Raw genomic sequence first — 25,737 nt, 5'->3', positions numbered from 1 at the left:
GAAAACGCATTGAATGAGAAGGTGTGTCCAAACTTTTGGCCTGTATTGTATATATTAATGTATATATTAATATATCTGGCAGTATACATGTGTGACAATAATCATATGTGTATAGTAACAGTAGAAATATGACTAACGACTAATGATGATTAGTTGATTAGATGTTGTAAGCTATTACCGTTACCGTCTGTCCTGCATCTCTCTCTGCCTCTGTCTCTCTCTCTCTTTCTGTCTCATTGTGTCATATGTATTACTGTTAATTTATTATGCTGATCTGTTCTGTACGACATCTATTGCACGTCTGTCCGTCCTGGAAGAGGGATCCCCTTTTTCCCCTGTTAAAAGGTTTTTTTGGGGGAGTTTTTCCTTATCCGCTGCGAGGGTCCTAAGGACAGAGGGATGTCGTATGCTGTAAAGCCCTGTGAGGCAAATTGTGATTTGTGATATTGGGCTTTATAAATAAAATTGATTGAATTGACTGATCAATATTAAACCTCGGTAAGCATCACGTAATCTGTGTTTTTTAATCTGGTGGAAGGTTTTCTCAGTCACAGGTGAATCAACAAAGATATGATGGGTTATAGTGTGATGTGATGTGTTGCCCCATTGACTCGAGTGGAACTGACTCTAAAGTCTGGCTCCTCGAACACTGTCACTGTTGGCATGACTGTTCCTTCTTTTATATTTTCTTTGTTTCATGGTGTATAATGGGTTACCATGGCAATAGCACAACTCACATCCTTCACACTAAGGCGTCATCTTCTTAAGTCTTAAGGCTTTTCTCACCACATTTACGGTGGAACTGGTTATCCCAGTAGGAAGGGTACATCAAAGTTTAAAACCTGTAATTTCCAGCTGTCAGTAGGTGGTGCTGTAACTGTAATAATAATAATAATAATAATAATAATAATAATAATAATGATAATAAACTTTATTTATATAGCACCTTTCAAGAGCATAAAGAGAGTTGCAATAATCCAGACGTGACAAAACAAACGCATGTATCAACATTTCCATCTCTGCTTGAGACACAATGGGCCTGAGTTTGGCTATGTTCCTCAGCTGGAAAAAGCAAGAGCGGATCAATAACTTCACATGTTGGTCCAGAGTCAGAGCCTGGTCCACAGTGACACCAAGAATTTCTGTAGTGAAATTCGCCCATCGGCGATAGAAGGGTTGTTTCACGATGTCTTTTTTAAATGACGATGCAATCGCGAGGTGTGGGGGGGAGACAGTGCGTGTGTGGAGCATGCTGACGAGATCGAGGCTGAACGAGGCTGACGCCGAATTTCCACTGGATGCGTGTCCGTTGCAGAACAGCAGTGCTGGTTATCCGCTGTGTGCTCCGCCGTCTGTCAATACCCACTGGCTGCGTTTGCTGTGCAGTGCGGTGCAGCTCCGCCGGAAGACATCTCGGTGCACTGCCATGATTAATATCTCCTCGTCCATGGTGTTCACGGGGTGAATGACGTCTGAAAACCTCTGACCTGTTGACTTCAGGCCTGCCTCTGCCCATTATGTAGTTTTTAAGGTGTAGTGCAGGGAAATATGATCCGCCGTGAACACTATGTACTTTATTTTGAAAATTAACCGGATGTTTTATTGTGTTTCCTTCCTTCCTGCCCCGCACGATCTGCTCTGTGCTGAATTGCTGCGTTGTGCTCCAGTGTCCGGCAAAAATAAGGCCAATTTCCACCAGATGCGTGTTGGTTGCGTCTGCGCTCCGGCACGGCAGCGAAGCCGATAGGATTCCATTCTAGTCAATGTGTGTGTTTCCACCAGCTGCGGCTCTACTGCGTTCTGGCTCCGTCTCAGCTCCGGCACTCCGGAGCCCTCCGCAACAGATAGGCAGGACTTCTATTTTTGCTGGACGCCGGAGCACAACGCAGCAATTCAGAGTATGTTCGGGCCTTAATACCCCCCCCCCCGCCCAACTCTACTGGCGATCATACACCCGAGGAGCAAATCCATCGTTGACAAACAGTAGAACGAACAGAGCAATACAAAGAACAGGTAGGAACCCACGGGAAAGCTGGGCAGTGGCAGAGCCAAACACAGGCGCCATCACTGTAACTTAGTTTCGCCAGGTAGATATGATGAGAAGAGTCCTATTGAGCATTATTAATTTGGAGCAGACTTGACAATTTATGCTGAATTTAGAACAACTTCCTGTTTTGTAGCAAAAAGTGCAAAATGGCTGCTAACCCATGGCAATGCCACTTAACAGAAAGTCACCATCTTCACAATAAAGCTTCCTTAAGGTCTTAACACTCTTCAAAACAAATTTGAGTTGGGTCTGGTAAACTTGGGAGGAGGAGTTCATCAAAATATAAAATATGTCATTATATGCCAGTAGTTGGCACTCTAACTGTAAGTAAATCCTGGTAAGTAGACGTCTTCAGGTCAGGACTTTTATTAAACATATAAAGTTTGGGGTAGACTAGACCTTGAACAGTAGCGTTTCAAACCACTTCCTGTTTTGTGGTGAAACATGGAAATTTGATGTAAGTAGTGATGACAGGCCCAGAGGGGGCACTATGACTATGAGTCAACTTGGGTATGTAGATATCTTCAGGACTGGACAATGTGAAACTTGTGGCACATTGGATTATGTAAAGTCAAGTTTCAACAGCTTTCTGTGTTCTGTCAAAACAGTAAAATTTGCTGCACTGCCAAAGCAATGCAGTTTGATGATAACTCAGCAGCTTTGCCATTTAGCATCATGAGGGTCTTGAGATTGGGTCAATAAAGTTAATCTGCTAGTAGGGGTTGGCATGTAATATTAAATATGGAGCCTGTTTTCAGCATTACTCTTCACACTAAGTTTAAGTTGGCCGACATCCTGTTTACTTTACAGCATGGCCACAAGAGATTTTTTTAAGCCTAGAGGTGATACATGTGCGCACCAAATTGTGTACCTCTTGGTAAAATATGCAATGAGGACTGCTTCGTTTAAATATTGTAGGGGGCGCTAACAAGCCCCCTTGGCACACCTAAGCATAAAAACCAAATCAGATAACACGTTTAAGTGCTTCTGATGGGTGTACCAAGTCTTGTGATTTTTCAAGCATCCCTAGCCCCTCAGTAACAACATCCTGTTTCATGGAGAAAAATGCATCGCTATCGCAACAGTGTTTATTGAAAACTTAAAAGTTTTACTTTTGAGTATCATTAAGGTCTTAAGAGCTTTCTGAGCAAATTTGAGGTGGCTCTGGTTAACCTGCTACAAGAAGTAAATCGAGGTATAAAACATGCAATTTCCTGTTGCTAGTAGGTGGCACCATGACTATGATTGTAAATTGGTCTGTAGCTGTCTTCAGGCCTTGACGCTCAGCTTCCTATGTCTTGGTCAAGCCTGGGAATTAACTGCACTGCCACAGCAATGCTGTTAGACAAAAACTTCACAATAAGGCATCAATAGGGTCTTGAGGTTTTTCTGCCCATGTGGATCTGATCAATTTGCTAGAACCAGTGATGATGGGTCATCAGATTATAAAATGTAATTTCCTGTTGCCAGTCAATATTGGCCCCTAGGTCAATTCCATCTCAACCATGTGACGTTTGGGGGAGATTTAATCATGTACTGAAGAGTTAAAAATTCCCTCCTGTTTCATGGCAAAACATGGGAATTTAAAGCCTTAGCCGTGCTGTTTGACAAAAACTTAAAAGCTTCACAATGTAGCATCAACAAGGTCTTTAGATTATACTGCCAAAATCTAAAGTCAATCAAGCAAAATCTCTGGAAGGAGTTTGTTAAATACCAGAAAATGGCAAAAATGCCACAAAGTGACAAGTTCTGACTGACTGACTGACTTCCTGTTGGGTTAAGGATATCTCTTAGATGTCATGTGGACAGATAGACCCCAGGTGGTGCTGCACCACCTGCCATTTTGCCCTCTGTCCAGGTAAGTGCCCTTTTTGCAAGACATGTTTTTTTCCTACATCTTTTTAATATTCTTATACTTTAGTTTTTCAATTTGGCTCATGGCATCAATTCTTCTCTTCCTGACCTGCAATCATGGACAACCAGGTAACAATAGCGTTTGCCCTAAGCCTTAGCATTGTTTGTCACTGTTGTGAAATTAAATCACTTATAAATTATCTCAATACAGCCAGACTAACTTTGGCAAAAACCCACCCTAAAGCTTAACAATAAGTAAGCCAGTGTGGCATAAAATCACCAGTAGCCCTCCAGCACTCTAGCAGGTTGGTTTGTAATTTTATTTATTCAGAGAACAGTGTTTTTAAATTTTGTGTAAAAAATTGTTGATTGTGATGATTATTTACTTTATAGACTACTACAGCATGCACAATGTTTTTTTTTTCACTTTTGCCACAGCATTTCACAAATACATTAAAAAAAAACCCAAAAAACATGAAAGACATGCCCTTTTTTTCCACATGGGCACCTGCCCTGCAAAATGTCTGTGCAGGGCACTGGTTCTTTGAGACTTTTTTTTTTTTTAAGTCTTAGGATGTTACAGGCACCTTCCAATTTTCATAACTCCAAGTGAAACATCCCACAGGGTCTGCTTCTACAAAATTTCCTAGGGGGCACTATTGAGTCATTCCCAGGCATGAAACCAATAAAACATTTTTTTATTGATGCACGTGCAAAGTGTCCTGAGTTTTCGAGCCCATTTAACCCCACAAAAATGCAATTCTTTTTGTAAAATAATAATAAATTAAGCAATTACAACACAGTCCCCACACCGGTTGGTGCTCATGCCCTAATCATAAATATTGAGATTATAATAGGATGCTCACACTGGTCTTTGCTCAGGCCCTAATAATTTCTTCAGTCTCAATGAGGCCTTCTTGACCTCCTATGTTCTCACTTAAGTTGTTCTTTTATCTCAGACATGTATTAAGGTGTTACATACCTTTTTAGGCTTCTTGACATGTTTTGGCAGAAACTTGTGCCTTCCTCATAAGTATCACTTGGTGGTGGTTGTGACACGTCTTTATCAGCTGATATGTCAATCAGCTGACGTTAGGGAAGCGTGACCGTCCTGTCAGTTTTGACAGGACGGTCACGCCTCTTGCTGTCCATCCGCCCCCTCTCCAGGACACTGATCCAGGTGTGGGAGAGCATGTATCCCCCCTCGTCCCTGTTCACCATCCCTGGGCCCCGCTGCCTTACCTTATTTTCCTCCGGACGGACAGCAGGAGGCGTGGTCACGCCTCCCTTACATCAATCAGCTGATAAAGACGCTTCACAACCACCATCAAGTGACACTTCTGAGGAAGGCAGAAGTTTCCACTGAAACATGTCAAGAAGCCTACAGAGGTATGTAACCCCTTAATACATGTCTGAGGTAAAAGTGATTCAGTGTTTCCCACAGGATTTTGGGAAACAGTGCCCCCCGCCCGGAAGAAAATTTTGAACATTGTAAATTGAAATTGAAATGATTTTGTATAGGCTACAAAAGGTAAAATCATCAAGTTTTGAAAAAGTATTGCAATTTAATTTTGTCTTTAATGTTATTATCTTATATTATCTTTGTAAGATGATTATCTCATATAATGTTATTACCATCCTAAAACATTCTCCAGGTCCTTTGTAACTCTGCAGGACTTATTTCCACCCTGCCCAGCAGCAGTACCGTGGCGAACGGTCCCTAACTGCGGGCAGAACGAAGCAGGCTTCCCCGGAGGTCCGCCGCTTTTCCCGGTCCCTCTTCTCCACACTTTGGGCTCTAGTTTCGCAGACCGGGCGAGGCGGGGGCGCAGCGCACCTGCGCTTTGCCAACTGGGTGTGGCCAGGCGGATTTTGCAAGTTTGGCACACCGTGCGCGCTGGCGCTGCTACTCCTCTTTCCCACCTCCGTCCTTCCTACCTGCGCAAGTCGGAAAGAGGAAGGAGAGAAGGCGTGGAGTGGGTTTTACACACATCACACCAATCAAATGAGCCCCTCTCCTCGCCCTTAAATGCGCCGCACGAAGGCGTAATGAGAGTTTACTCAATTCGCCATGACAGAAGAGAGCAACAGCGTCAGACGGCCAAACTCCTCCCAGGAGGAAACTGATGTTTTGGTCCGGGAGGTCCAAGCTCGCAGTGTCCGAATATACGGAACTGCGAGCAGACCTCCACGGGCTGATGATGCAAAGGTAGCCTGGGAGGAGTCAATGATGCGTTTCTCTCGTGCGCGCGCTCTCTCTCTTTCTCTCTCGCAGTCTCACTCTGTTTCTTTTCTTTTGACTTTTCTAAGATGACAGATGCTGAATATATACTCCCTATCTGATGCTGTGGCTGTTTGTGGTTGGCTGAGAGGGATGTGAACTCACTAGTTTGCAGCTGTTTAATCAAATCAGGTTGGGTTTCCATTACGCGTGCCAAACGTGCCAAACGGTGCCAATCCCCTTTGATCTGACATCAGATGTGACAGGACAGTCGATATAGAGATACATTTATGTGCTGATTGCAGATAGTTGCATTGAATAGTGGTTTTTGTGGGTATTTATTGCATCGTTAATGTGCCTGACATTCTGGAAACCTGCCTGTGAGGTTTTGTTGACGTGCGCGCACTGCCCGCCGGTCAGCCAAACTTCGGCTTACACCGGCTGCGCTCCCCCTGCGCTGACAGTAGACCTGGTTTCAGATGGCGAGCTTTTAGCGCACCTTTGGCGAAGCCTTTTGGCACGAAACTGTCACTACGCCAAGCTGGATCTGTCGACACCTCCCCCTGCTCCGCCACCACACCCATCTCAGCGCACCTCGGTCTGCTAAACTACCAAACTGAGGGCGCCTCGGGTTGCGCTGCTCGAAACTAGTTCTGCGCGGGGTTCGCCACCCTGCGCCACCCTGTGCTGCGTCGGGAAACTAGAGCCCTTTGAGTTATTTCCACCCAGCCAACAGTGGGACTTATATTCATTGTGCCGACAGTGGCTTGGAAAACCGCCCATAACCGTGTCACACGGGGAAGAGGGAAGAGGGAAGAGGGAAGGCGGCTGGAGTTCCTTCAACATTTGCGGTTAGATTATCATATTTTTTTATTGACAAAAATATAGGCTGCTTCGGCTGATTTTTTTTTATGCGCACATGTGCCCCTAAATATTTTTTACAGTTCGCACACACGTATTTTTAGTCGAGTGAAACGCTCGCACTGTCGAGCGCTGGATCTGACAGCCTGAGCACATCGGCACAAAACGCTACGGCGTTCGAGATATTATTTATATCATGAGAAGTCAATACTTTCGGCACCCTAAATCTTTTATTTAGAAACTATGGCGGGTCAAATTAAACTATGGCCGCCATAGTTTCGTTAATTAATGGGAAACACTGAGTGATTATCAGAAAGTGAAGACATAATGAACACCACTGAACAACTCCTATGTTCTGTTCTCAGGGCCTAATACTAACAATAATTGTGGTTGGTGCTCACTCACTAATAATGATAATTCATTGCTTCACAAGAGGGTCCTCGTGTTGTTCATGCTCTGGCCCTTAAAATACTGGTTATTTAGGTTAATATAAAACTTGATATTACATAACATTACCTTATGCGGTCCTCCTCGGAGCACTTAGGACAGTTGCCCTCACAGTAATGGTAACAGAATGGGTCGTAGTCTTCGATGCTCCATGACCCTGCCCAGTCTGTCACATTAACAGCTGTGTTGCCTCTGGGGGTTGTTAGCTCATCCTCTATGTTGCCATTGTAGTTGCCACAGAGCCCAGCAACATTACCATAGTAACTGCTGCTGATGGACACCATGACAAGTGTACACCAATCAAAAGTGACTTCAACACCGATATCACTCTGGAGTATGCCTCTAATTCCAGATTTTATTATGGAGATGCTTCCTTCTTCAAGAAGGACAGGAAGTCCTGTCTTAATACCATCCACCTAGAGACAGAAACAGAGACAGAGAGAGAGAGTGTGGTACTGAAAGCAAATATAATGTTATATATGCTGATAATCTTTATGACTTTAAAAATATTCAAAATATTCTGCCACACTTGAGCCTTAAAAATAACACCAAAGTAGTTGTCTTCCATTAATTAAAATATCATCAACAGGAACTTTGGAACTGCTTATGAAAGAACTAAAAGAAAAGGCAAAAAGAGCACAATGTGAGTGTTTTATTTCCCAAAACAACGATCCCAAGGATACTGTAAGTAAAAAGTGACAAAATAATTATTAGTTGGTAGTTGCTGGTTTTACATGTGGGAAGAGCTTGGTGCAATGTAATGCATAAGACTGCAACACAGGGCATTGCATTTAACATGATAGTGAGTATTGAAATGATTCTGCATCAATTTGCTATATTGTGATATACATTAATGTAGATTATTGTTCAGCCCTAGTGCACCTCAAGAGTTAGTTATCAGCATAAAGGATCCTTCCCATGGATCCCTACACCTGCTCTGGTTACCTCCATAGACTGTATAAAATAATGGACGTAGCCACCCGACATCATCCATTGGTTTGTGAACTGCTGTTTTGATGCCTCAGATTCACCCTCCCACCTGACTAAATTTGGATGAGAGGGAGGGAGGAGCTTTGGAGAAGCGAGGGGTGGATCTAAGTTAAAGACAGCAGTGACGTCTTGCAGACATCCTGTCACTCCAAGTGGCCATGCCCTTAATTAAGTGTAACTTTAAACCTTGGTAAATTTTTTAAACAGGCAAGTTATGTCAAAATTCACCCCCCACTGTACAGTAGTCATGAATGGGAAATTAACCCACAGCGACCAAAAACATTGTTTGTACCAGCCTGTACATGTTTATTTCTGCCTTCTACGATGGGTGTCAATGGGGACTGACTCACTTTTGGAGCCGGCCTCAAGTGGCCATTCGAAAAACTGCAGTTGTCGGCAGTTGCCTTACCACAATTACACGCAGATCAGGTGAAACGGAACCTCTAAATCAGAGCCCTGTACCAGGTTGCGTGTCCAAAAAAGCTGTGTAACAGGTAAAAATGTGTATACTAGCTTATATATGAATAGATATATACATATACACACACTATGTTTATGTGTAACACTCATGTCCTGTTACTGCATCTCGCTAACTTGGCTGTACTGCATGTCACTAACTTGGCCTCTTCTCCGGAGCCTTTGGGCTCCACTGTCTCGCAGGTCAACTTATATTGCAGCGGTGCCTGGATAGTGTGACGTGTGGTTGTGCTGCTGCCGTGGTCCTGCCAGATGCCTCCTGCTGCTGTTATCATTAGTCATACTTCTACTGTTATTATACACATATGATTATTGTCACATACATATACTATCAGATATTAATATATACTTTCAACATATTGTACCACAATAGCCGTAATTATTATTATAATATTATTACTTTCATTAATGTTGTTGTAAGCTACTGTCATTACTGTCTGTCCTGCATCTCTCTCTGTCTTTGTCTCTCTTTCTGTCTCATTGTGTCATATGGATTACTGTTAATTTATCATGTTGATCTGCTCTGTACGACATCTATTGCACGTCTGTCCGTCCTGGAAGAGGGATCCCTCCTCAGTTGCTCTTCCTGAGGTTTCTACCGTTTTTTTCCCTGTTAAATTTTTTTTTTGGGGGGGGGGGGGGGGTTCCTTATCCGCTGCGAGGGTCCTAAGGACAGAGGGATGTCGTATGCTGTAAAGCCCTCTGAGGCAAATTGTGATTTGTGATATTGGGCTTTATAAATAAAATTGATTGATTGATATATATATATACTCATGTATTGTCTCTCTTCAAAATACACTTTCACAGGAAATATACAGTTTCTGCTCGTTAGATGCATACAGTCTTTTCAAAATAAACGTATAACATCAGTAAAACACCATGTATTCACAAGGCTTATGGGTATTTATTGTGTAACAAAAGCATGTGGTTAACAAAAAACATCATATATGTGTGTGTGTGTGTGTGTGTGTGTGTGTGTATATATGTACATATATGTATATATTTTTTTTTATTTGTTAGAATAAAACAAATGAAAAAAATGTGCAGTATATGTGTAATATTCTAAATCACTAATATCGAGCTGCAGCTCCTTTTGTTGTGAAAGTCAATGACACAAACAGAACCTGAGGGGTATTCCAGAAAGTGGGTTCAGAGAAAACTCTGAGTATGTTAACCCTGAAATGAGGGAAATTCTGGGTTTTCAGTTCCAGAAAGAGATAAGTCATAAGTCATAAGTCTAATAAGTCATCATTTAAGGCATTTTGCCTTAAACTGACAGGACAGTTAAGCTTGAAAGGGGGAGAGAGACAGAGTGACATGCAGCAAGGTGCCACAGGCCGGAGTTGAATCCGTGCCGCTGCGGCAAAAGCCATATATGGGGCATTCTACTGATTTTGTGCAAAGTGCTATCCCTTGACAAAAAAACAACAAAAATTATATAATTGAGTATTCAGACATAGATATTTACAAAGATTATGTTATGACCTATTTAAACCCAGGACATTAAATGAAAAAGTGATAAGCTAAATAAATACAAAATCACCATTTATAGGGTACTTTCTATTGGGAAGTAGCTGTCCCCAACCCTGACCTCTAAAATTCAATTCATGTAAATAACACTTAAAACATTTTTCATATTTTTTTCAAAAGTGTAATTTAAAACATCTTTGTGATTAAGTTTAAACACAAGTTGAAAGATTTAGATGTATTGTGGGATTAATTTTTAAATTAAGAAACTATGCTAAAAAAAAATAGTGTCCCTTGTTTTCATGTCACTACCCAAACACAAGAGTTTTAATGCTCTGGTTGAGTCTGGATTTTAGCCACACCCCATAATTTCTGAGAAGGGGGGTAGTACTGCACCCCCGTCCCACATGGCTGAATGGTAAGTCGCTGACTCCCATCATTTTTTAAATAAATGTCTTCCAAAGTCTGAAAATCAGTGTGTAACTTTTAAAACTGTCATTACCGAACACGTTCTCTTCAATTATGAAAAATTTGGGGGGTTTATGCAAAATATTATGTTTTTCTGTGTGAACAACTCTTCAAATGTGATTGTTAGCCATGTGACTGTTAGCATTCTTTAGTTATCCTGAAAAATAGCTAGGATTGTCACTACCGAAACAGTCACTACCGAAACCTATGGTAAAGTTTCGGTAGTGACATGATCATTTCGGTAGTGACAAAATGGAATGGTCAGTAGTTAAACCCCATAATTTTGTGGTCCAAAGTCTTGCTCTTCTCTGCTCTGCTCTGCTCTGCTCTACTCTACCCTGGTCTACTCTACCTTGCTTTACTCTATACTCTACTCTTCTCTACTCTGCTTTACTCTATTCTGCTCTACTCTGCTCTACTCTACTATACTATAATCTACTCTGCTCTGTTGTACTCTGCTCTTCTTTGCACTACTCTGCTCTACTCTAGTTTACTCTGCTCTACTCTACTCTATTCTGCTCTACTCTACTATACTCTGCTCTGCTCTACTCTATTCTGCTCTGCTCTACTCTGGTCTACTCTACTATATACTGCTCTACTTTGCTCTACTCTACTATACTCTGCTCTGCTATACTCTATACTCTGTTCTACTCTGCTCTACTTTGCTCTACTCTGCTCTACTTTGCTTTACTCTGCTGTGTTCTACTCTGCTCTACTTTGCACTGCTCTATTCTACTATACTCTGCTCGACTCTGCTCTACTCTGCTCTGTTCTCCTCTGCTCTACTTTATTCTACTCTGTTCTACTCTACTTTGCTCTACTTTATTCTGCTCTACTCTGCTCTGTTCTACTCTGCTCTACTCTGATATACTCCATTCCGCTTTACTCTGCTCTACTCTGCTCTACTCTGCTCTGTTCTTCTCTACTCTGCTCTGTTCTACTCTGCTCTGCTCTACTCTACTATACTCTGCTCTACTCTACTATACTCTGCTCCACTCTACTTTGCTTTACTCTATTCTGCTCTACTCTGCTCTGTTCTACTCTGCTCTACTCTGATTTACTCTGTTCTGCTTTACTCTGCTCTGTTCTTCTCTGCTCTGTTCTACTCTGCTCTACTTTATTCTACTCTGCTCTACTCTACTATACTCTGCTCTACTCTATTCTGCTCTACTCTGCTCTGTTCTACTCTGCTCTACTCTGCTCTACTCTACTATACTCTGCTTCACTCTGCTCTACTTTGCTCTACTATACTCTACTCTATTCTGCTCTGCTCTACTATTCTCTGCTCTACTCTACTGTGCTGTGCTCTACTCTATACTCTGCTCTACTCTATTCTGCTCTGTTCTACTCAGCTCTACTCTACTCTACTTTGCTCTTCTCTGTTCTATTCTACTATATTCTGCTCTACTCTACTATACTCTGCTCTACTTTGCTCTATTCTACTATACTCTGCTCCACAATACTCTTCTCCACTCTACTCTACTATGCTCTGCTCTATTCTGCTCCGCTCTACTCTACTCTACTCTGCTCTGCTCTCTCAAAAATTAAATTGTTTTATTGACCACAAAACATTTGTCTTTGTCTTTGTAATATTCCCACCATAAGGCATACATTTGAGGAAATATGATGCAACTTTAAAAACAGAATAATGGTCACTACCGAAACAGCACAGTCACTACCGAAACAGTGCAGTCACTACTGAAACACTGGGTGTTTTGTAAAAAATAAAGTATACTGAGTTATCAACTAAAGTATTATGATGCTAATTGGTTACATTTATGTTCTGTTTCATCAGTTATTAACTCTGAAATCAATCTGATCAGCGTTATGCATTTTACAAAGAAAGATTGCATTTAGATTTTGAAGAATTCTATAATTTGAACTTCGAAATTTGTTAAAATATTATTTTTTTATAGATTTAATTGTGAAAACCTTCAGTCAAAATTTGTAAAAATTTAAATCTTTAGACAAGGGAAGGAACAGGCATAACAGGTTGATATATATTTTTTTGTAGAATATAATACTATATGTTTCTGTAGTGAAAAATTTTGGGAGAGGAAAAACATTCCAAAACAGTCTGAAAATACAATATAAAAATTTATAGTCATTTTACTAGATATGTGATCTTTACATATGGTACAATATATATAGGGACAAAGTTTTGGAAATAAAACATACAAAATTTCAAAATATTTCCAGCCTGACTTTGCACACATTCAGTAGAATGCCCCATATATGGGACGCCTGCTCTATCCACTAAGCCACTACCATCCCGTCAAAGACAATTCTGCTTGCTAAATTTCACATGCTGCCTCTCTCTCCTTGGCAGCTTTAGTGGTGTTACTTTTTTTTACGAAACACCACACCACACCGCGGGTGTAAAATAAGTTGATCACTTTTTCTCTCCGGTTGCCATGGTGAATCGAGGTACTGGGGCTCCACTGATGATGGCTTTTTATTGTGGTTGTGCATGCGCTTAACTCAAGGTGTACCTACTCAGAGTTGATTGAACTAATTCAAATCAGCTGTTCTGGAACTGGATACTCAGAGTTTCCCATCTCAGGGTAAGTCAACTCAGAGTTCAGGATTAGACTCAGTTTGTTGAACCTCCTACCTGGAATACCCCTCTGATCCCATCATCATATTTGTCACTGACGTGGAGGACTCCAGTGATGAAACTTTGCAGCCCGAGGATGAGGTGGCAGTGTACATCGAGTTCAAGACCAGTGTTGGGCAAGCTACTTGGAAAGTGTAGTGAGCTAAGCTACTAGTTACTCTAATATTAAATGAAGCTTCACTACATCAAAGCTATCACCCTCAGAAATGTAGCAAGCTAAGCTACAACAAAATGAAAGTAACTAGTGCAACTACATCCAAGCTTTTTACTAAACTGAACCAACTTTGTGCCAAGTCAGTGTTACCTTACTGATCAATAAAACTGTCAGTCAAACAGATAGGCAGGTAAAAAAGTTAAGTTCAATTGTTTATTGAACAGTGAGCTGCACTAACTCACAACACGACTCAAACCACAACAGCAAGAATGAAGACCTGCTTCAAACAGTCACAACATGGTCAAAAACGTACATGCGTGTATGTATGTGTGTATATACACTGCAAAAACTCAAAATCTTACCAAGAATATTTATTTCTAGTCAAAACAAATCTCATTACAATTGAAATAAGACTAATCACCTAAAAAGTAACTTGTTTTTAGACAATTTTCACTTGTTTCAGGAAGATTTTCACTTGAAATAAGTAGAAAAAAAATCTGTCCATGGAGCAAGTTTTTTTTCTTATTGCAAGCAAAAAAAAAATGGACAGATTTTCATACTTATTTCAAATGATAATTTGCTTGAAAGAAGTATTTTTTAAGTGTAAAGAGATTTGTTTTGACTAGAAATGAGGCTAGTAAACACATTTTGGTAAACACATTATATAGTGAGCAGCATACACATGTATGTCCCCTACAAATCCCAACCGTGTTTACAAAGTTTGAATGAACGAGACGGACGCAAAGGAAACGCAGTCTGCGTATTGATCCTTTTGCCTCTGACTGCAGGAACGAATATAAATCCCATTCATGATGGGGTCAAATGGATATGTGCAGTATTAACCACAAAACAAGCAAATATTTCATCTTAATGGCAAATAACACTCATTATGCTTCAGCTGAATCCTCTAAGCAAATGACCATGTTGGACTGAAATTAGTTTATCACGTTAAATGTCCGAAATTGTATGAAATTGCTCCAATGCATTAAACCAATCTTTGTGCATAATCACACAGCCTGATATGCCCCGGCAAACACAGTGGGACTGCTGTACAGACCGTTGGTCTTTCTTACCCTAACCCTGGTTATTTTCTGAAAGCACAGAGCAAAGAAATGTCTTTTTATTCTCCCCCGGTCTGCTGTCAGCAGAGAGCGGCGGCTGCAGCGGGGATTTCAGCACCACGGACGGCGCGCGTAAAAAGACTTGACAAGCGTCTCCTTTTAAATGTGTTTGCTGCTAGAGAAATTATACATCATAAATGAAGACAGTGACATATAATCAATAAAAAACAATGAGTTGAACGTTCATTTCAAGCTTTTGTAGTACAACGAGTTTCAGAATTGTGCGAGTGATGGAGAGCGGGCGGCAGTGTTTGATGCAGGAAACTCGATATGGACTTGAAAATCAATTTCGGAGTGGGGGTCGTTTGGAACGGCAGTGTTTGGGAATGGAGGGCTGTCCCCCGTCAGGTTCATGCGGAAGTGACTCTGTGTGGTAGCGGTGACAGTTTTATTTCAGTCCATAACAGAAATCCCCGCCTCGTTTGAGCTTCAGAAATGATTTTGGAAATGTAGCTTGTGTGGACGCTACCGCGCTAAGTGATCAATAAAAGAGCTTAACTACTGAGAAGTTAGTTGATTCAGAAAACAGCGAAGCTACCACCAAGCTACTGAGAAATGTAGTTAAACTACAAACGTCCGCTACTGTATTGATGCTACTGCCCAACACTGTTCAAGACACCTAAGAAGTATACCTTTGAGGTTTTATAGTGGTGAAAGGAGCATGCTAAAATGTCTCCTAACCTGGCAGTGATTGAGCAGAATGTGTTCATCATCCTGCCATCGAGCACAGCCAGTGAAAGAGACTTTTTCTCCGCTGGATTTATACTTCAAGGATGTCAAGAATTTGAGTGACTGTAGCCTGTGTGTGTTCAATGACGGGCAAGGGGTGGGTCGCGGGACCTTTACTAAAGGGTACAGCTTTGGCTTAGACATAATGACGGGTAACACGTTGGTTCTGGTCCTGAGCTTTACAGGTATGGGTGGGTGCGGGTTTCAAAAAGGGACCCGTGCAGGACTGTGATCAACAGTTGACCTGTTCTGGATGTACATACCTTTGGGCAAGACTCTAACCTACAATCTGGATGGATGCTTACAATGTATTAATAAATATTTTAAAAGTTTTCTCTTCTTCTCTGAATTTGTTTATGTAGACACAGGTTGATCTTCTGACCACTTTCTTAACTGAACTTTAGCTCACTGTGTCCCTATATCTCAGCAATTATAGTAAGATGGTCAGTCCAGTGTCATCATCACTTACAGCAAGACTGGCTCACACTACAACTAAAACAAAACAAAACAAAACAAAACAAAACAAAACAAAACAAAACAAAACAAAAAAACAAAACAAATTTTCTAAATTTTCCTGTAATTGTGTGAATAAAAAAGATGTAATCACATTTTCAGTGTAACTAAGAATTGTGCATGAAAAGTTGGAAGCTGATGTTCTGAAGTAAGACCCACCAATACGACTCCTTTGTCAGCCGCTGAGATAGATATATGGTGGCCCAACATCTCCACAGTGACTGAACGCACAAAGGAGCCTTCAGAGTTCCCGCGGAGCTCATTCTTCGTGGTCACAGTAACGTCTGGTAAGAAGGGATCAAGTCCTGAGCAAGTCAGAATAGTTCATGTTATATTAAGCAAGACAACAGTGTGTGAGCTTTATAACAATGTATGCATATGTGTATGTGTCAGGCAGTGTTTAGTTAATAAACTGTGAGTTTTGTATACTCTGCAGCTCAGTTTTGGTTGATTTGGAAATTCAACCACATAACTCACAGGAAAACACAATGCATAGTGTTGGTTGTACCAATTTATGAATATTGAACTCAAGTGGTAAGGGAGGGGGGCCCATTCTAGGCAACACAATGGAGCAATAATAAAATCAAGAGGTCATAAACATGAACCTTGCCATTAATGTAACTTCAAAGCAAACTATTTTTAATTTTTGTAGTTCAAACAGACACCTGTGTAAATATATAGAGCTGGTGTAATACACTGCTGTTATTGAAAAATGAACTGAAAAAAGAATCAACAGCAACATTTCTTCGGAAACAGTGTCCCTGTTACTCTGGATGAGCCAGGGTACTTCTAAAGAAAACTGCTGATAAGGTAAGTTCTTTTGTAAGTCAAACCTAAGGGCTGTGCCCACAAGGCAGATCAGTGGCTTGGTGAAGTATGTTGAGTCTAAAGCCAGAGTGTTCTGTCTTACAAAGGCGGTTCTTTTTAACCTGGCTAGACTGCCATAGTTACTGATGAACTGATCCTAACAGAGTTAGGTCTGCAGGGAATCAGTTAAAAAGCGCCTATCACAGCTACTTTGAATAACATCACTAGAGCAAACTTGAATATACACTTGATCAAACTTGTTGAGCCTTAACGTTACATAAATGCCATCAAACTAAGCCATGCAATTATAGTAACCCTTACTGAATGCATTACAATGCTTTTTTTTGTTGTGTACACTGGACCTACAGTAGGCCAATATCATTGATGCTGAAAATATGAGCAATAATATTGTTTTATTTTATTCATAAGGCTGTTCTTGCTGAACTACTGAATGTGTCTGTAGTGTTCTCTGGTCCATCTGCCAAAACTGGCAACAAAATAAGCCTCCTACAAAATCACAGGTAGCATTTGTTATTGCTTCACTATATTATCGATCAGGAAGACATTTAATCACATTTGAAATGTGGTTTATAATTACTTCAAACAAGAACATTGCCACTAAATTATGTATTAATGCTTGGTCCTAATGTTTCTGAAGTCAATTTACACGGCTGGTAGGCTTATATTTCAGCTGACAGAACACAGACTAGAAAGATTGGTATTGTGATACTGTATTCTGTCAAGTTTATGTTCATATGTTTGTGTCCAGTTCCTGTTTTATTTTGAAATGTGTTCTCATTGTGTTTAGTGCTCCTTTTTCTTTCTGAGTTTTCCTACCTTTGTTGATTACCTCATGTGTTTCACCTGTGTCTTGTTCTAGTCACCTGTGTGTAGTTAGTAATCAGCCCGTATGTATTTAAAGGCCAGTGTTGCAGTGTTGCAGTGTGGCAGATTGTCATTGGCTACGGTTACATGATGGCTTCTCATTCGGAATGAAATAAATCTGAATGAAATCATTCGGAATTAAAGTTTTTCCAGGTAGTTTACATGGGAAATATTCATTCCGAATGAGGGTTTACATGGGAGATCAGTTTAATCACCTTTATTCAGGTCTGCGCAAGGTTTGGGGCAGGGAAGGTTTCTGATTGGATAGGGGGCGGGGTGGATGTTACGTATTTACGTTTACTGGAAGAAAACACTGTAGTCCTCGCTCCGAATAACAAGATGCTTGATGACGCCGTTCTTAGTGACTTTTTCGGGCATGTTTTGCTTATATTCTTGAAGCAGCAGTACGACAACAACCTTGTTCTGCTAATGCTTCGTCTGTTGAGGAGGAGAAGAGACGTAGAAGACCGTGCTGTGGCGAATGGAAACCGGTGAGTGCAACAAGTCTGACTGCTCTATCTCAGCCTGTTGCTATGCAGCCCGTTGCTATGCGCGCTATATACGTCATCGCCCCAGAAGGGCAAGGAAATGAGCATGCGCAGAAAGACCGGAATGAACTTAAAGAGGAATGAGTGTATACATGCACACAAAATTCTTTCATTCGGAATGACAAACGGAATAAACCACCCCCTTTAATCGGATTTAATTTTCAATCGGAATGACCATTTTTCAATCGGAATGACCGTTTACATGACCACTTTTAGTTGGAATGGCCTTTCATTCCGATTAAAAGTGGAATTAAACTGTCCATGTAAACGTACTGATTGTTGCCTTAGTGTGTTCATGCTCCCCAGCCTTTACCTCATGTTCGATACCCTGGCTTTTGACTCAGCTTGGATTTATGGACTTTGCTTTTTGAGTTATTTCCCGAAACAAAGTTTTGTGCCTTCCCTGACTGCCTTCACATGTTTGACCCCTGACCTCCTACATAAAGATTTGAATTTGATAAACTGCTCTTGGTGTTTGATGATTTTTCTCTGCTACTGAGTCCCAGTTTTGTACCAAATCGTTACAGGCATTTATCACAGATAATGTTCAATCAATACAACTAAAGGGATTTTCCACATATCCTTCAGCATGGAATAGTAGTAATATATGTAAATGCACTTCTTGAGTATAATGTTTAAATCTGCTGCATTGAGTTTAAAGTTTAAGAGCTTTAAAATGTGCAGCTGTCATTTAAAAATAAAGTGGTAGAGTGGTAAAATAATTACAGGCCTACTGACTTGTGAATTCACACAATTAGTCATTTTCAGCCAGTGTTTCTTACTCACCAGCGTTGCTTTTTACTCTTACTTTTTAGAATATTCTTCAAAGGCAGAAGTAGATGGCATGCAATCCATTATTTTGAATACTTGTTTCATGGGAACATGCACAGAGCCTGAAGCAGAAAGCCTGTGTTAACAGAGGTCGTTTATAACCACCATTGTGGTACTCATTATCTGTGACCAAGGCTTGAGAGTTTGAGAGCTTGAGAGCCAGCTCAGACAAAGAGAGCCTGGCTCTGTTGAACTGGCTTTGTAGTACAGCCCTCTGCTTTGTGAACCCCTTACAGAGCAAACAAACCAACACTTATCTGTTAGATAATTATTAACCTGTGGTGTTGACGAGGACGTAGGTGCAGGTTCCTTGGAATGAGAAGCTCCTGCCATCAAATGTTGTGTAGTGTGGGTCGCCAAAAGCCCAGCATAAGGCCTTGGAATCAGGAACACACACTCCTTGGCCTTCCGACACCTCACAGTGTTCTTTTACCCTGCACTCAACTTCAGCACAAGGATCTGGAACAGATACACACACAGTATCAGTATTGGTGAGTTATTCTTAAAGTCCATCCATCAAACCATTTTTTGCAACTGCTTATCCCCTTAACCTGAATTAGCTATCTCCACTATGCTCAAAGGAAATAAAAAATGCAAAGAAAAAAAAAAATTCCATTGCTTTTTTCTTAGCGGCTGTAGCTGATTCAAGCTGACATTGGGTGGAAAGCGATGTAAACCCTGGACATTCGGGTGGATTTTTCATGGTAAGAGAATTATTGATTATACATTTTTACATAAAAACAACAACAAAACAGATAATACCCTTTAGTTTTGACTCTTGGATTTTTTTCTTGTAGTATTTTTTACATTTTTACATTATTTTTTCTGTGACCTTGAACACTAGTTAGTTTCCTGTTCCTGTCAGTTTCTCAGTTGTGATCCAAAGTTCTTGTACAGTTGTCTTGTACAGTTGTTTCTTACAGTTGTGTTTTAACTGTACATCTGTTTGATTTGATTGTGTAAGCTATTTTTAGCCAAGAGCGTCTCTTCCTTTGTAATGGTTTTAAGCTTTTTCAAAGAGACAAACAGGTCAGTAGCCTGTGGAAAGACAGTTAGCACATCCAATATATTTGTTACTCTCTTACACAGTCCACATGCTGCTAAGTGTGCAGAGTAGAGAAAGTGGCTGGCATTTGGACTTCTCTTTCTCTTTCATTGTTCACACAGCTACTTATGATGATTTTAGCGAGCACAATAAAAATGCAACACCGTGAATGTCTTCCACGAGTTCTTGCCATTATCCCAATTTGAATGACTCATCAAATCTTGCTCGATGACACCCGGCTTTTCACCCTGCTTCTCTTCTATGCAAGAATCACACTACTTCATCACAGTGGCCTTGAACATTCCCATGGAACAAACACCGATTAGCCAAAAAATTAAAACCAGCTGCTGGTTAAGTGAATAATGAAATGTTCTGTTGGGAAACCTTGGGTCCTGGCATTCATGTGATCACTTGATGCGCTCAACCAACCCAAACACCATTGCAGACCAAGTAGTGGGGTCTAGGGAATTTGGAGTAGACAGGGACATCTTAAGCTCTTTGTCACATTCCTTGGGTCATTCCTGAGAAGTTTTGTAGTGTGGCATGGCGCATTGTCCTCCTGGGGGGCATCTGCCAATTGGGAGTGCTGCTGCCATGAGGAGGTGTACTTGGTCTGCAACGGTATTTGGGTGGGTGGAGGACGTCAGGCGGCATCATCATGAATGCCAGGACCCAAGGTTTCCCAGCACAACATTGCATTGTAACAACATGATCAATGTTTTTAATTTTCTCTGTCAGGGATTTTACTGTTGTGGCTGATTGGTGTATATTGCTAAAGCAGAACAGTTGCAGATGAAAGTAGGTGACTGGGTTGGTAGTAGATATTTATCTTATAACAACATAACAACAAGCGAGAAAGTCTGATCAAACAAGCTAAAAAGTTGTGTTTCACTGCCCTGTCTGGATGAGTTTTCATCCACCAGAAATGTCACAGTGTACTGACACAGCTGAGAGCACTCTACATCACCTCAACAAGGTGAGATGTGAAACCTGTGGAGGTCAGATTTCCAGCTGTTGTTACATTGCTTTATAAAGAATCAACACAATATTCCAGACACAGAGTGGAGCAAAAAGTTGTCAGAACAGAAGCTTTCTGTACATTATAGAAACACATTTTTGACAAGGCCAGATAATAAAAGATCACAGTCACTCAGTGAGTATTTGACCTCTGGGGTAGCAGCCAATTGTCCCATCCCTGTTGCGACACTCCTCTCCCTCTTTGCAACTTGTGGATTTGCAGCTGAACTGTCCAGACTGGCAGACACAGAACTCTGAACAGTCCTTCCGTAATACTGATGAACCTGACTGAAAAGAGTCACTCATACATTAAAACACACACAGAATCAATGGCCACTGATATGCTAAATATAGAAGATCTTGTGCATATTCATCTGTCCTTGAGATTTTACTATTTTCCATTAACACATGACAATAATGCACCCTATTTCTGATATAATCTTAGCTTGTTTAATATTGATAATATATTTTCCATTATTGTTTTTATGGTCTTAATTCAGCTGTACAATGAGAAATCAAACACACAATTACAATGGTTAGATGTAAGGTGCTATTTAAGGATGCCTTTTAATTATTTCATGATTTTACATTAAAAAAATCATATTAAATATTAATTTCAATCACCCAAATATTTTACCAACATTCTCTGTGTTGTGGAATTACTGAGTTCAGGAGCACTGTTGGTCAGGACTAAGAACAGACTAGATGTTAGTATGCTATTCACTGTACTAAATAAGCACTATGATGAAGAAGGTGATGTGGATGACGATGATGATAATTACCCCATAATACTGTCCATCCACTTCACAGCCACATTTCTCCACGGGAACACAGCGGACTCCATCAGACATGAGGCCGTCATCACACTGGCAGCCCTCCTGGCACACTGGGCAGGGCTCTGACCTCTGCAGGGAGAAGCAGGTGGAGGAGCAGGAAGAGGAGCACAGCTCATAGTGACTTCCTGCTGGACATGTCATGGCTGCAAGAATAAACAAGGCCAAGAGGGTCAGTGTTGAGGAGGTTTGTTTGGATATCTGTCACCTAAAATGATTGTGTAGCAATTTTTCTGATTTATGGTTTGTAGAAAAAACAGTTTTTTTAACTCTCCCAAAAACTAGATTGTAAGTAAATGGACAGAATGAGATGGGCCACTCTGAGGGTCAAATGTTTATGACTTTGCCCCCGGTCTCACCTCAAAGTTGAGGAACTCTTTCACTGTCATTCTGACGCTGAGGGTGGTAAAGGTGTTAAGTGGAAACCCTCCAGATCCTCCCAGTTTGCCGATTACTATCCTGGGAAAAATCCAGTGTTTTGACAACTCAACCACCACTCCAGATGGGAGTCGTAAGTTCAGAATGAATTCCTGAGCAGAGACTAAGTTTCTCTTGTAACCAGCTTGAAATGTCTCTTGAATGTAAACTATACATATTATACATTTTCTAACACTGTAACTGTGCATAATCCTTGTTTTCTTAGTTTCCACTCTTGTCGGTCATAGTATAAGTGAGTTATAATTTCACGTGTTTAATCCAGGTCCATGTCATTGGTTCGACAGCCCATTGGTTCGACATCCCATTAGTCCGACTGTCCGCGGTGGTGAACGGCTCGCAGCGGGCGTATGGTGCGCCGCGACCGGCTTGAGGCGGAGCAGGCTCATGGCTTATGTGTTTGTCACTTTCTTTTTCATTTTAACCCACACCATGATCTTTTCCTGACCCTAACCAAGTGGTTTTTGTGCCTAAACCTAACCAGACCTTAACCACAGGGCATCATGATGATTTCGGAACGGACTTCGGAACAATGAGTTTAATATGGTCGGAACAATGGGATGTCGAACCAATGGGCTGTCGAACCAATGGGCAGTTCCCGTTTAATCCCTCATTTAACATGGAGTCATACTGCCATCTTGTGACGATAGTTAATAAAAGGTTTCCGTAGGAATCCCATATTATATTCCAAGTTAAAATATAGTTGGATTGATTAATCAACTTGTCTTTATTAATATGTGCTTTCTCATTTAGTATGTTGAAGTAACTGTAGACTACGTTTGTTTGTACACAAAACAATTTTACACTTGTGTTTCGCTGATATATGCAGTATAATAATCATATTAAATCTAATTTGATGCTAAGAGCTGATTTTGACCACAAAGGGAAGAGTACGCATCTATCGTAACATGTTAAAGTATATAATCTTGCAAAATAAAGTTCACTGAGTTTCCTCTGAAATAAAGTAATTACTAAACTAAGAGACCTGCCTTGCCTCAAACACACCCACTCAACCTGGTCGGATAACACTACTGAGTTTGGCGCATCTCCGTACTTTCCTCTTTACCTTTGTTCCTTTACATTTTTTTATACGCGTTGATAATAACTTTGATAATAATATCGAATGGCAGACAAGATTGTTTTTAACCTTATCATAGGCGAGTAGCCACAGCTAAATAAATAAGCTACTATTCGACCTGCAACTCCATCAAAGATTCATCGGATCCAGCGCTGCCAGACACCTGCCAAAGTGTCCACAAAGCAGGGGTTCTTTTGCCAAACCAAGAGATTTTCCGCAGCCTAAAATCACCGATGTGTGAGGACCACCTAAAGGACACCGCCATCAGGCTCCGCTATTCATTTACCCAAATGCTGAACATTTAGCCTAAATAAATCTTCATTTATCACCAAGTTGTTGTCTGTGGATATTTCTTTTGAGCAGGAACTAAGATCAATGTGTAGAGAATTCATAACCCATGTATTAAGATTGATTCATGATTGATAAGTGTACTGACGAATTAATAATTGGTTCCCGGAGTTATTATTTTGATTAGTCACTTCCCTCCATCGGAGGGTGGTGCCCCAAAATTTATGACAGTGCAAACATTTTCTAAAGGTATTGCTCCTACAGGTTTTAAATAATTCTCAAGTTAGTGGTTTTAATGTGGCACATTTACTCGTGATATTGTTTTGGAAGATTAGAGTAGACCATCCAGCCCAGCCTTCGAAGGAAAAAGTTTCTGGTGATGTAACTGCACCCCAACACTGCATCCTGGATCATGGATTATGTCACTGGTCAGCCACTCTGAGATTGTGATAAGCAACACTGGCACACCCCAAGGAACTGTACTGGTGCCATTCCTCTTCACAGCCTACACTTCAGACTTTGGCCTTAACTCTGGTTCCTGACACCTCCAAAAGTCTTCTAATGACTGATGCACCAACAAAAAAAAACAAGGAAGAATACAGAGGACTGAGACAGAGCTTTGTCACATGGAGCAGCAGCAATCAACTGAAGCTCAACATCAGCATGACTAATGTCCAGAGGCCTGTACTACGAAGCAGCATTTGGAGCTAGCGGGGTAACTTCAGGGTTAACGGGCGCCTGTCCATGGGCAGCCCCCTCACTCTCACATCTCTCCATTTAAAGGAAATGGCCACTTTAGAATGAAAATACAGACAGTACTTACTGACCCTCATGCCGACAAGAAGTCAAGTGTAGTTTTTTTAATTCACAAAACTCGTTCAGGGTATCAGAGGATAAGTTACTTATGCCAGTGATTTATGTCAGTAAAGAAGCAGTGAGAATTTTCTTTTCTTTATATATTCTTTTATTAATCCCCAAGGGGGAAATTCAAGCTTGCTGTGTTTACATGGCAACTCGCGTGAGACTCGAGAACTAGCGCCACCACTAGCCATCGGCTAGTCTCGCGCGAGTTGCCATGTAAACATAGCACGCCTGGGGCAGGGCAGGCTAACTGACCACGGTGAGAAATGATGCTATAAAAGTGGAGTAAATGGGCAGTAGCTCAGTCCATAGGGACTTGGGTTGGGAACCGGAGGGTCGCCTGTTAAGGTCCCCGTCCGGACCAAAATATGGAGCGTGGACTGGTAGCTGGAGAGGTGCCAGTTCACCTCCTGGGCACTGCCGAGGTACCCCTGAGCAAGGCACTGAACCCCCCAACCGCTCAGAGCGCCTGTCATGGGCAGCCCACTCTGACATCTCTCCACTTAGTGCATGTATAGGTCCTGTTTGTGCATGTGTGTGTTCGGACCTGTGTGTAATTGACAAACAGAGTGAAAAATTGAATTTCCCCTCGGGGATTAATAAAGTATATATATATAAAAAAAATTACATCTTTTCAAGTCAATTTTGCATGCCGCGGCTTCAGTGCACTTGGATTACGATGGACAAGCTGTTCTGACGTTTCTGAAATGCATTAGCGGAGTTTTATTACATTTTCAAAATGTGGGCTCCATGCACTTCATGGAGCTGTTATTAGCTAGCTGTTATTCCAGCTAGGTGTTATCCTCCGATACCCCGAACGAGTTTTGTGGATTAAAAAACACTGGACTTCTTGTCGGCATGAGGGTCAGTAAGTACTGTCTGTATTTTCATTCTAAAGTGGCCATTTCCTTTAATGCATGTGTAGGTCCTGTTTGTGCATGTGTGTGTATTTCGGGCCTGTGTGTATATGTATATGACAACGGAGTGAAAAGCTTGAATTTCCCCCTTGGGAATTAATAAAAGAATATAAAAAAATAAAAAATTCTCACTACTTCTTTACTGGCATAAATCACTGGCATAAGTAATTTATGAACAGCTAATCTACATCGGAGCAGGTTATGTTCAGTGTATTGAACCTGTGTT

General features: G+C 41.1%; 1 protein-coding gene and 1 long non-coding RNA gene across 2 annotated transcripts in view; one reads left to right on the top strand and one right to left on the bottom strand.

The window, feature by feature from the left end:
• Window positions 1–25,737, bottom strand: part of LOC117265029 (IgGFc-binding protein-like) — a 187,510-nt gene that overhangs the window by 43,398 nt on the left and 118,375 nt on the right. The window contains exons 23-27 of the mRNA XM_033639411.2: window positions 21,882–22,078; window positions 21,249–21,387; window positions 19,314–19,496; window positions 16,126–16,271; window positions 7,500–7,846 (exon numbers count right to left, since the gene is read on the bottom strand). Coding sequence (XP_033495302.2) covers window positions 7,500–7,846; window positions 16,126–16,271; window positions 19,314–19,496; window positions 21,249–21,387; window positions 21,882–22,078 — 1,012 coding nt within the window. The remainder of the gene's footprint in view (window positions 1–7,499; window positions 7,847–16,125; window positions 16,272–19,313; window positions 19,497–21,248; window positions 21,388–21,881; window positions 22,079–25,737) is intronic.
• LOC144464540 (uncharacterized) lies at window positions 19,424–22,019 on the top strand. The gene is made up of 3 exons (XR_013492248.1): window positions 19,424–19,528; window positions 19,668–19,741; window positions 21,910–22,019. It is a non-coding gene; the product is annotated as an uncharacterized LOC144464540 (long non-coding RNA).

This window comes from Epinephelus lanceolatus, chromosome 10, assembly GCF_041903045.1.
Source record: "Epinephelus lanceolatus isolate andai-2023 chromosome 10, ASM4190304v1, whole genome shotgun sequence".
Classification (NCBI taxonomy): Eukaryota; Metazoa; Chordata; class Actinopteri; order Perciformes; family Serranidae; genus Epinephelus; species Epinephelus lanceolatus.
Note: the sequence above shows the minus strand (reverse complement) of the source record. Positions and strands in the feature narration are given on the sequence as shown.